The sequence below is a fragment of the Schistocerca nitens genome, chromosome 3 (assembly GCF_023898315.1).
Source record: "Schistocerca nitens isolate TAMUIC-IGC-003100 chromosome 3, iqSchNite1.1, whole genome shotgun sequence".
Lineage (NCBI taxonomy): Eukaryota > Metazoa > Arthropoda > Insecta > Orthoptera > Acrididae > Schistocerca > Schistocerca nitens.
Window position 1 is genome coordinate 619,173,561 of NC_064616.1, and position 13,299 is coordinate 619,186,859.

The following is a 13,299-nucleotide window of genomic DNA, read 5'->3' on the forward strand; positions in this document are numbered from 1 at the left end:
TCAAAGCCACAGCTGGATTTCTCTAAAGGGTTCTGACATTGAGAAGGCTATCTACACATACATCAATAGTGTACTTAATGCATTAGACAATAAATTACAGGTTACTGGTATATTTTGTGACCTGTTAAAGGCATCTGACTGTGAAACCACAATATCCTTTTAAGTACTTTAGAATATTACAGTATGACAGGAAATGCTGCAAAATGATTCAAATAATCCGAAAGGAAACAAAGGGTGTCATTAGGAAAAAGACATGTATTAAGCTATCGGACATCATTCAACTGGGAACTAATTATATGTGGTGGCTCACAAGTTCCATCCTTTACTTTTTCCTGTGTGTATTCATTATCTTTAGTCTCCAACTTTACCAGATGCCAAGTTTGTATTGTTTGCAGATGACAAAGACATTGCAATAAATAGCAAATCAAGTATGGTCGCACACAGATCCGTTCATGGACATTAATAAATGGTTCCTAGCCAAACCTTTGACACCAAACTTTGAAAAAACACGCTACATGCAATTTCAAACTTGGAAGAGGTTTCCGGACAGCACATGCCTAAAATGTGATGACAAACAGATCAAAGAAGTTGTCAGTGTTGAATTATTGGGATTACAGCTTCATAATAAATTTAACCGAGAGGAGCATACCACAGAACTGCTGAGGCACTTAAACAAATCTCTATTTGCAACACACATGTTATCAGACACAGGTGATATAAAAACGAAACAGCTAGCATATTATGCTTACTTTCATTCCATCATGCCATATGGGATTATTTTTCATGGTAACTTATCAAAGGAAGCTAAAGTTTTCTGCATCCAAACCAAGTAAGAAGAATTATTTATTGTGTGAACTCAAATATATCCTGCAAAGACACAATTAGGGAACTAGGGATAGTAACTATTGCTTCACAATATATTTATTCATTGATGTATTAGCCATTAAAAACACCAGTTCATGGAATCAATAAGATAATCTTCACAAAGATTTAAAGTCTAACATTTTCAATAGCTTATCAGCAGCCACAAAAAGTTTAACGATTAATGAAGTTCAGTTCAAGAGAAGCCTAAAGGATTTATTGGTGGTCACCTTTCTTCTGTTCCACTGATAAATTTCCAAGCAGAATCAGCTGATGTGTGAATGGTACTAACAATATCAAATAATGCAAGTATTAATACAATCTGACTTCTGTACAAATTCAGTGCAGTAACACAATCGTTGTAGATAAGTGCTGTAAAATTTTTTATTTGATGATGCATGGCTACAACAGCCTAAGAATTATCATATGCACCTCAATGTACTGAACATTTACATGTTTAGTGACAAGTTACTTATTACCTTTTCAATGAAAATATGTTAAAGTTGTTTTTTTTTTTTTTTTTTTAATTATCCATGAGGGCCATTTTACTTGGGATTTGCGGAAGGTACATTAGCATATTTATTTCTCTTTGAAAATATTTATTCTGTTGTTGGGTTGTTTGTGGGAAGAGACCAAACTGCGAGGTCATCGGTCATATTTATTCTGTATTGTTGTTTTTCTGAGGTGTTCTACATCTGGATGATCTCCTCACTATGGATCTATCGGAAAGAAGAGTACATCAAATCTTATCTATTGACACATTTTGTCATCGATAAAATTCCAATATGGTCACCACAAAAACTCTGCATGTCCATTCACACCTATAGTATAACCTGCATGTTAGAATCACATTAGTTTCTACATTTGTATCACCAACCGATTGACTGCAATGGAAAATAATTGTTTCTGGACTTTTGTATGTGCTGTTACTGATGTGATGATGTTTACACTTTCTGCATAAGCTAAAGAGTATATATGCTCTGCATCCGTGTTATGACGAAGAATGAAAGTGTTAACATCTAATTCCTTTGCCATACAACATATTATGCTCTGATGAGAACTTTCCATTATTTTATGATTATAGCACTTCAGGTATCTAGAAGTACTTGTATCAGCATTGCAGTATGCCATGACCAATTTTAGATTCAAGTTGCTAATGATAAAATCAATTCATTTTGACTGTGGACACAAAGCACTTGAAGTTATTCAACTGAATCTAGCATCCTGCTTTAAACTTTTCTTCATTTCCAACAAGCTGGTTGTCCTTAAACTAAGTCTTGTCTAGCCCCATCCTGAGCAGATGAGTGACTTTCTTGTGATTTCTTATGAAAATAAAACAACTGTTAACTCCTTCATCTGTGAATAAGCTGCAGCAGGCTGCTCCAATGCTGCCTGACAGGGCATGGATGTCCACATTTGCGCCTCATCATGCTCATGGATAGCCGCAGGTGGTATATACTACCCGTTCGGTGGCTATATTGCATTCGTTGCGCACATGCGTGAGCTGTTCAGCCATCCCTTGACCCAGGCTCGTGCAGTTTAGGATGATCACGTATGCTACGGCCAAGCTGCAGGACTGTCCATGTCAGCAGTCTGCCCATCTGTGCCCATGCCCCCCTGCTGACCCCAGGTGAGTGCATGAGCTGGAACAGCCTAATCTAGGTGTATGATCCTCCTAACCTCATCCTATTCTCAACAAATGTGAAACCAGATGAAAGTGTGCTATAATTATACTTAATGTTTCCAAAATTTCAACTATAGTCCAAAGAGTCTGACAAATTTAACTACTCTGACACAAATGATACCCTCTACAGTTTTGCAATATGCAATGATCATACTAATACTGTCACCAACTATTCATGTTGATGTGGCTGCATCAAAATTTGCTGAGTTTGCACTTAAAACACTGTAAAAAATTTCTTGTTGGTAGTCCATATTCTGCTCATTTCGAATTCATCATGCTGAGACTGATTGCCAGATCATAGTCAGAGACAAGCTCAATACCTTTATTTGTAAACTGACAAATTCAACATTGTAATGATGTATTGTAAATAACTAACTAATTAGTTCCTGATCATGGCCTGCTTTAACACAATCACTGGAAATGTTTATTACCATTTGTCGCAACACTCCTACCATATACAAATTCACATGCACACTAGAGTTAGTAATTATGTACCAACAAGATCAACATGACTCTTTCAGTACTAAGACTGATACAGGGAGACTACATATACTCGTAAAATACACGGTGGTTATAATGAAACTTTCTCTACACTAGCCTCTGTAGACAGAAAGCTAATAACTGTATGGGTATCCAACTTTATAGGAATGATGTCTAGACAGCGCACTGCAGGATTTGTTTTGTTAGTAGTGTTAGTGTCATGACTTGCCGTTAGGTGCTGGTACTGGTGCGCTGATTTAGGGTTGAAACATAAGCATCAGTGTGCATTACGATTGCAGGGCTTTACTTGTAAAGCTGCTTTATCAAAACAGCAGCAATAATGCTGCTGCTCTTCACGAGTATTGAGAAGTTTATTACCACTATACACTTAGCTCACTCTAATCCAAAGACTGTGGTTGAAATTGCTGTCTCATTCTGCTAGCAGTTCTGCAAGTCTTTCCTTTCCTCTTTTCTCCTTTCTTTCTTCTTTATTCTTGTCCTTTCCTCCGCTATATGTTGCTTATGCCTATGATAACCACCAATGGCATTTCATTAACAGCATAGTGATCCATATCTTTTATGCTGCAATCTATTGATACTTCTAATTTCCTAGTTCATCTTCAACCTGAATTCAGAATGCTTTATTCAGCATCACATTTAAGAGTTTTTAATCTCCCCATTCTACATACTCATAGTTAACTTTTAAAAATAAATTCTTCATGTTATCTACAAAACCAGAACCACATTCCAAATGACTGTCATTATTTTTTGTGTCATCATCAGCCCTGTTTCTGCATAACTTCTTATCAAGCAAATCTTTACCATTGCAGTGTCTTTACAGGTATATTTAGAGCCCCTCAGTTAGCAAGTAATATTGATTTTACAAGTAATACATGCACAGAAAGGGATTAGCTGTAACCTATGACCTAGTAAGAGCATGGTAAATTCACAAAAAAAACATCACTGAATTTAAGAGTTTTGTCTGTATGCAAAAGACATAACCACAGTGCTGCAACGAGACTTAGCACCAAAAGACAATTAGATGAAACAAAGTTGGAATATGAATAATTAGTTATTTATAAACAAAATACTAGTTTCTAATACTCAAAAAAAGCATAGAGCTTGACCGCTACTGTACTCCAAAAATAATGCAAAAACTATTGGAGTTTAAAAGTTTCTTTTCTTCTCCATTATTGTAGCAATTCCCTATTACATTCTTATTATTGTATTGATATTGTTTGTTTTTGTCTCAGGTGTTTGAAATCACAGTTTCAGCCCATCACAAATGGTAACCTTGCAAATTTACCACTCACATAAAATAAACTTTAACTCATGTACACTAAGTCCTCACTTTCTACTTATCAGAAAATATAAGCTTTACGAAAATAACTGTACAATTATATTTATCTTACATGTTTTCTGAACAGTTCTGCATGTGTTCCCAAAGCTGGATCTACAAAGGCAATGTACTGTATTACATCCTCTATGGACCATTCAGACGGGTCTGTTGGTGTTTTTGGCGGTGCTTCAGAGTGAGTGGTTGAAGTTGCTGCTTCTAGTTCTGCTGTAACAAGATTGTTTCTTTTTAAAAAGTGGGTCTTACACAATTATTCAATGAATATTTATCTAATACAGAAATTTTGAATAAACACAAGAAAATCTCTCTCTCTGCACTAGAATATGAAATGAATAACTGTACTTCTAAATATTCATACAAAAAATTAAGCAAGCATTAAAGTAGGCTATCTCATTCGTCATTTAAGGTAAGCTTGAAATTTTATTTTTGCATAAGTGTAGCATTGTTTTAAAAAATTACAGCCCTGCACTGGTTTTGTGAAAACTCTCAATTGTGATTACTAGATCAATGTTTTATTAACATGATTATCTATAATTCTTATTCAAAAATTTTAAAAAAATCATAATTTAAAAACAGAAATAAAATTAGCCTTGAATGAATGACAGAAACAGCTGAAGAACAAAACAAGTCACACCACACAAAATGAGCTTCTGTATATCCACATCATTCACTTATTTAAGAAAGATCCTCAGTGAGCTGTAATGCATATGTATCTCACTATACCTGAGAAGTCCAGGATGGAATAACAACAATATGAAAAGGATAGATCACTTCTCACCACATAGAGGCAGTGCCGAGTTGGACACAATGAAAAGGTGTCTAAACTCATAGACCGCTTGGGCCCAACTGGCCAAAGACAACAGCCGCGCGCGCGCGTGCGTGTGTGTGTGTGTGTGTGTGTGTGTGTGTGTGTTTTATGCTTTTGGAGGAGGACTTTTTGCCCACCTCATCACCTCGTCTACATAGTAAGAAACAATCTATCTTTTTCATATTTTTACTGTGCGAGCATTATATCCAAAAGTGACACTGTGACAAAAAACTACAAGGTATACAGCTTTGCTTCCGCCATTTTTCCCCCAACATTTGAGGCTTTAATGAAACAAATTGGTTACACATGTATCATTCAAAGTATTTTCCATCGCTGGCCACTACTTTCTCCCATCTTTCAGGCAGTGTATGAATCCTGCATCGAAAAAATTGTTCATCTTTTGAAGTGATCCACGAATCGATCCGATTTGTGACTTCTTCATGAGATCAGAAGTGTTGGTCAGCCAGGCCATGCGCCATTGATCTAAACAGGTGATAGTCAGAGGGAGCAATGTCTGGAGAATACGATTGATGGGGTAGGATTTCCCATTTTAACATGTCCAAGTATGTTTTGGCCACTTTTGCAATGTGGGGTCGAGCATTGTCGTGCTGCAAAATCACTTTATCGTGCCTCTTGCTGTATTGCAGAAGTTTGTCTTTTAATGCTCTGCTCAAATGCATTAATTGCATTCAAGAACGAGCACCTGTGACTGTTTCACTTGGTTTTAACACCTCATAGTACACGGCGCTGAGCTGGTCCCACGAAATGCAGTGCATGATCTTGGAGCCGTGAATATTCGGTTTGGCCATCGATGTGGAAGCATGGTCGGGATATCCCCATGATTTTTTGCATTTAGGGTTATCATAATGAACCCATGTTTCATTCCCAGACACAATGTGATACAGAAATCCCTTCTGTTTTTGCCTCTGAAATAACTGTTAACAAACACACAAATGCCGTTCAATGTCTCTTGGTTTCAGCTCACATGGGACCAAAGTTCCTTCTTTCTGAATCGTGCCCCTAGCCTTGAAACATTTTGAAATGGCTTGATGTGTAATTTCCACTAATCATACCAATTCTTCTTGAGTTTGATGCAAGTCTTCACTCAGCAATGTCTCCAATTCTGCATGTTCGAAAACATTCTCTCTTCCACCACTATGCCAGTCTACAACGTTAAAATCACGGTTCTTGAAGTGTAGAAACCATTCACGACATGTTCTTTCACTAATAGCGTCCTTACCATGGGTGCTTGAGAGCATTCGATGAGACTCAGCTTCTGTTTTCTTCATACTGAAACAAAACAGTAACACATCCCGCAAATGACGAGAATTAGGCTCGTAAATTGACATTTTCAATCAAGAACAACTTTATGATGCAGACACAAATCGACTAATGTTTGAATGAGGTTATGTTGACTGAGGTCCAAGCTAACTGCCTGACGTCTGCGATCTGTTTCTTTCAACCACTACTTACCATTGTCGCCACCTATCAGCAAACTGCGGAGGCGAAGTTGTACCCCTTGTAAATTGGGAAGTTTGAAGGAATATAGTAAATTGAATTATTAAATTATAATGCAGATGCAACAGGTAAAATTAATACATATTATATCTTACAATGCTTCTCTGTTTCACTTTCTTCCTTTATTTATTTCTTTTGTCTTTTATTGTGCATGAAGATGTGAGATGTACAATACAGTCTGAACTTTACTCACTAAACACTGATAAACTGGTAACTGTTAAAACTTGTTTTACATATTACACACAATCAATTTTATGTTTTTTACCTTTTTCCTTACTGCACAAGTTACAAAAAAAATATGAAACAGTAAAAGGATGATTTACATCAGCTACTATTAGAGAAATTTTGTATCTAATGATACAACAGTTACCAATAAGCACCTAGTTCATTCTATGTTATTTGAATTTAAATCAAGTGATAAAATTGGTATTATTGATGCATAAGAACATTAGATTTTTTCCCATACAAAATATTTTTTCCTTGCTGCTTAACCATTTTAATTTTTGTATGTATCAGCATTGTCTTTCCTGGTGTTAGTGAATATCCTTAAATATAAGTAAAATTAACTGGTGAATAGCTGGTGAGATGAATTTTATGAGAATCAGTAAATCAGAATATTCTGCATTAGCAGTATTCTACAGTTCGAATGTATTTAGAAAGCATCTCTGTATTCTGGCAAAAGCTGCTGTATTGTCTACCTTATTTGTCAAAGCCCGTTTTAATCACACCATCATCTTCAATCGACGAAGTTTTACTTACAAATGAAGTTCACAAAAATCTTTAGAGCCATAAAATATAAAAATCTTAAGGTTGCAATGGTAAAACCTTGGTGGAGTACAATGATGTTTTTTAATCAGTAAATCTGACACTTGCCTTGTGAGATCAAGTGTGAGCCAGCATTCTTTTTTTGACAGAGAGAAATCACCAACTTTCCCCCTTCTCCTTAAATTCTGCCAAACAGTTCATCACTATCAAGTGTGTTTTGTAAAACAGTAATCCAAAACACCTTTAGGGTATCATAATCATTTAAAATTTATCTAACTGATAGGCTGACCTTTCCTGCCTACATTGTGTTGCTGTGGCTTAATTTTTAAGGGTGATGCAAAGTGTAGTGTTTTTTGAACCAGTTCAATAACAATGAAGGACTTAGTTTTGTCACACTGCAGAATCATCCATGTCCAAGTCATAAAACTATAGATAGTTGTTCTCTCTTTTTATAAGGCTGTGTGGTGTATCAAACTCAATATGCATGTGTCCTGGAAGTATAATTTTGTGATCAATTACTTCCAGTGTCCAGTTCTCCAGAGCCACCATGCATGTAACAACAACACCAGGGTTCTTGTTTTATCCCCCACATACACTCAATAGCATGCTAACAGCCTTTACATCAGATTTCAGTTTCTTTGTGGTGTACTGAAACAAACAAGATTTTATCTCATTTGTTCCCCTTGCTGCCAAATCTTCATTCCACAGAATGTAGAATGTTTGTCGATCAACACAGTTATAGACAGTGAGATTCTAAGTGCACAGCTGACACTTGCAGAAAGCCACTGAATTCTGTGTAAGAGGTGTTCCTAGACACTTATGTACATTAAACATTTTTATCTTTCTTTATGCATCATCTTTTTACTGGTTTTTATCTTTCCTCTTCAAATGGAAAGCAATATATTCAAGTTTTTGATACTTTTTAATTTCTTTCTTTGATGCCTCTCTGTCACTGTTAGAGGAAAGTTTAACATGCAATTCAATCTTGTCACAAGTGTCATATGTATCAAAGTTAGGTTTCTTGATAGTCAGTTTCATTTTGTGGAATTTATCACAGAAGAGTCTGAAAGATACAGGAATGGTATCTGTGGTATTGTGCACTATTTATAACACGCAGTGCCAGTCCACATTTATAAGCTGGCAGTGACCATGTGATTGCACTGCTAACCTGCGGCTGGGTCTGAAACACACATTCCTCAACCCGTATGGCCAGCACCATCATGGATCCAACTTACTGCATCAACCAGTCTGTCTCTAGTCTAGTCTGTCTGTCTGTCTTTAGTTCAGTTCTGTCTGTCTGTCTAGTCTAAGCATTGCCACTTCACCTCTATAGCAATTGTGGATATTGGACTCTGCCTATCTCATGACCGAGCGAGGTGGCACAGTGGTTAGCACACTGGACTTGCATTCGGGAGGACGATGGTGGACACCTGTCCCTGGCCATCCTCATTTAGGTTTTCTGTGGTTTCCCCAAATCGTTTCAGGAAAATGATGGGATGCTTCCTTCAAAAGGGCACAGTCGGTTTCCTTCCCCATCTTTCCTTAATTCGAGCTTGTGCTTCATCTCTAATGACCTCGTCCTCCTCCTCCTCCTAGCTCATGGACTTATACTGGATATTAGTCTGGACTTGCATTTGAATTCAAGTTAAGCGAATGAAGTTTATGAAACACTAACTGTGTATCTTATTAGTTTGCTCTCTGTCATAGAATCCACCACTCCTTGGCATGCACCAGTGGGACAACCAAATAGTATTGTTGTAAAATTCTTTAAGATTTTCTTCACACAACGCTGCTGTCATCAGGTGAGATGATAAAAACTTTTTCTACAAAATCTCTTCTACAATAGTGACATTCATACGCAGGAATTTTAACTAGAAACATTCGGACATCCTCTTATTTATTTGGGTATTATATTTCTTTCCAAATGATAGATTCTCCATTTCCGTTTGAACTGTAATTTCTTGTAACTATGTCCACAAATCATCCAGTGTCAACAAATATGTTGAAAATCATGACTCATAAGTATCATCCCACCACAGTCAGAGCCACTCCTATTATACATTGTGAGGTACTATTTACACGACCACTATGACTTTGGCCGAGGGTATAATGTTGCAAGTCCAAAAAGAAAGCACATAATACAATATTCCCAGCTGAGTGTTTTCTCCAAAACAGTGGAAAGTACATTAAGTCACCAGTGATAGGACATTACTCACTATGCTCTGCACAGAGTCTGACTTCATGAAACCATCTCAAGTGCCACAAATATTTTACTCTTAATGAATTGGGAATTAGGCTTACATACTGCTATATTTGTGCAGCCCTTGTTTTACTCCATATGTCTGAGTAGTTACCTCATTTTCGGCACTTTTGGACTTGTACAGTTCAGGATAACCTCTTCTTGAAATCTGCGTGTGCATTTAAGCACACATACTTCACATTTTATTGTGTATTACAGTTTAGTGTCACTACTTCTTACATCTAAGTTTTTCATTGTTTCAATTGCTAACAACTCACTGATAGAGGGAAAAATTTTGTGGAGACAATAATGTGGAAAATAATGCAAAATTAGCAGTTTTGAGATATATAATGCAAAATGAGCAATTTTTATGTGATATCATGAATATTATAGCTTTGTTGTATAAAAATATTATAAATCTGAGAAAATCTGGCAAAAAAATAGAATTTGACGGAACTCTGAATTTGTCAAAAATTAACACCAAATTTTGTCAAAAATTAACACCGAATTCGGAAAAAAGTTCCAAATTTTGAAAAAAAAGAAAAAAACACAGAATTTGATATAAAACACTGAATTTGGCACAAATTGTCCAAACCACCAAAAATAACACAAAATTTGGTACAAAAATAACAACAAATTTGGTACAAAAATAACAACAAATTTGGCAAAAAATAACAACAAATGTTGGAAAAAAGACACTGAATTTGGCAAAAAAGCTCCAAACTGGGCAACACCAAATTTAGGAAAAAGCAACACCAAATTTGGAAACAAAAACAATGCTGAATTTAGAAAAACATCCACCAAATCTGACAAAAAATTACTGTACACTGAATTTGACACAAAATACTGCCTTTTGCAAAAGGGGACGCAAAATTCCTGTTTTCATTTCAAATACAAATTCTAAATTATCGATGTTTTATGAAAGAATGTTCATAAAAATTGATTAAATTAAGAAAACATAACAATTTAATTTTTTAAGGCAAAAAAGAAAAACCAAATACTCTTTACTTTGACTATGTCCATTGTTTTATACTACAGAGGTACGTAAGTATCATAGAAACATGAAAAACAATGATTTTCACAGCAATGAGCACATCATACAAATGCTGTATTTTTACATTTGCTATTGTACCATTACAATATGAACCCAACAGAACTGATCCAGAGCCAAGTAGCGGGATTTGGCCTGAGAAGTGACAAGACTGTTAAGCTGCCAGATGTATTGGAGCTAACACACGCAGTTTTTTCGCTGGAGGGATATAGAATGGCTCGTCATAAAATAAGAAGAGAAAATGCGGCACCTGGTTGGCTTCATGGATTCCGTTGTTGATGGGCTTGTTATCTACGTAGTAGGTGACACTTCCAGAACTGAAATGTTGAATAAGGAAGGAGCTAAGAGATTACTATACAACTGACTGTAATTAATACCTTCAGTGGTTTCAGTATTCAATAGTATGGTGAAATACCTGCAGTATACTTTTGCATTACACACAGCTCGCACAGAAAAATTACACTATGTTTAAGTTAAAAATTTTCATTGCTCTTTTTTTATCATTAGAATACTACGTCAGGTGAAAACAAGTGCATTTTATGCTTTCTGTCTGGTCACCAAAGAAGCGCACGGTAGTGCTGGAGTGTCTTGGAATATTATTTCCTTCTCTTTAAAAATTAAATGACATTCGAAGCTATATTGTTTCTCTGCTCATCACTTTTAACGTCTGAACTGCAACTGCTCACATCATTGCAGGTTAGTTGGACAGCTGGCTGGCCAGTGCTGTCCAAGTTTAATGCACCGGTAAAGCTGATGTCCCGCATTATCGCTCAGACTGTGTGCTTGTAACACAGAATAAAACGTATCTTTATGATTGTACTTGACTGTACTGGTCACAGCTCGGCTTCCACTCCATGTGAAACATAATTAAATGAGATTCAAGCAAACGCAAAAGAATACATGGCGTAATGTTTACATCAGGTTTATTCTTATGATGAACAGAGTACAGGGGTTGCACTGTTATTGTTGTCATCGATGTGAAACTTGCCAAAAAGGCATCAAATAAAAAGACTTACACTAGGGGGCCAAACAACCACCCAATAAAGCTATACGACCATTTAATTTCATTACACAGCTCGACAAAAAACTGCATTAAGAGCAACATTATGTCCAATGAAGAGTACGAATTAATAATATGTGGTGCTGCATTAGTTGCGCTTGACAGTATAAGCAGACAATTGCAAAGCTGATGTTGTCATGATGGGCAACACCATACTATAGATTACATGGTGGAAATGATATGCTGTGAGAGCTGAATTTGAAAGGCTTTTTTGCTTCATAAAGACTAAACAATTCTCACTTCAAGTCAGATTATTGCTTGAGCAAAACACACACACGTACGCGCGCGAGCGCGCCCCCCCCCCCCCCCCCCCACACACACACTTGTGGTAATGAAGAAAATAAACAATGTGTTTCTATATCTGGATCAGAAAAAATAAAGTGACCGACATCTAACCGTTTACATTGCTGCTACCATAGCAACAGCCAATCAGAGATCCTGCATGGCTGCACCTGCTGTTCTGATCATCATTGTCAAATCTCTCTGTTATTGCAGATAGCGCCTATTGTAGCCAGTTGCTGACAATGCTCGTGGCCAGTAACATAAGTAGTTGTGGTACATTTCATTGTGTGCTTTCTTTCCCTGTGTAGTGAGTTTAGTTTCTGCTACAGAACATCTGAAGCTTGTAGTGGAAGCGTGCAGGAAAATGTGGGTGCTAAACAGAAAGTTTAGTGATCTGATCATGTTTTGCATGGTCAGACACACGAGTCTGTGGGCTCAGTGTACGAATATTTCAAGAAGGCAAGAGAAAATGGTGCAACTTTATTGCCTCTAACAAAGGTAGCTGAAAGAACTGCAGACACTTTGTAGGTACAGAAAAATACTGTTGTCAAAGTTTGTAGTAAGGAGAAATACTCTGCAGAAGGGGAAGAGCCTAGTTCATCCTAACTGCGAACACCCAGTAAAAAGAGGACAGAACCACGACTAAGAAACTTGGACTCCTTTCAAGATGACACTATTATGAGAGAAAAGAACATCCAACTAAAAAACTGTGGATAACTCTTCATGAGGCACAGTTAGTAAGTGGTGGCAAGACCTCTTTTTTAATTAATGTCACAGCTCTCGGTTTTCAGTACAAGAAAATTAATGTATGGAAAATTATAATGGAGAGAGGCACGAAACACATTAACTTCGGAGCTGCCAGGAATGTGTTCCACAGTGGCATGTGGACTTTCATTGCCTTATATTTTGCGACTGAGGTTGTTCACCATTCTGGTGATATAAAATGTTGACTCCTTGCTGAAGATCATTGTGTTCATGAATGTCATGCCATCCTCTATCCGATGCAACACTTCCACACACAATTCCCCAAAAGCAACCTTATCAGCATCACTAACGTTCCGTGCCATTGTGAATCTGTATGGTTTCAAGTGTAAACATCTACACAGTACTCGCCAAACAGTCTTTTGTGGAATGCCAGTTGCAAGACACGTCACGTTGGCTCTCCCTAAACTGTTCGACATAATCATCAACATG

At 36.8% G+C, this 13,299-nt stretch overlaps 1 protein-coding gene across 2 annotated transcripts in view; it reads right to left on the minus strand.

Moving 5' to 3' along the window:
- LOC126248555 (polycomb protein Scm) overlaps window positions 1–13,299 on the minus strand; it is a 197,114-nt gene that overhangs the window by 32,229 nt on the left and 151,586 nt on the right. The window contains exon 13 of one of the 2 annotated variants that reach the window (XM_049949639.1): window positions 4,438–4,586. In XM_049949639.1, the coding sequence (XP_049805596.1) occupies window positions 4,438–4,586 (149 nt within the window). Of the gene's footprint in view, window positions 1–4,437; window positions 4,590–13,299 lie in introns of both variants that reach the window. The other variant, XM_049949638.1, reaches the window with a different exon arrangement.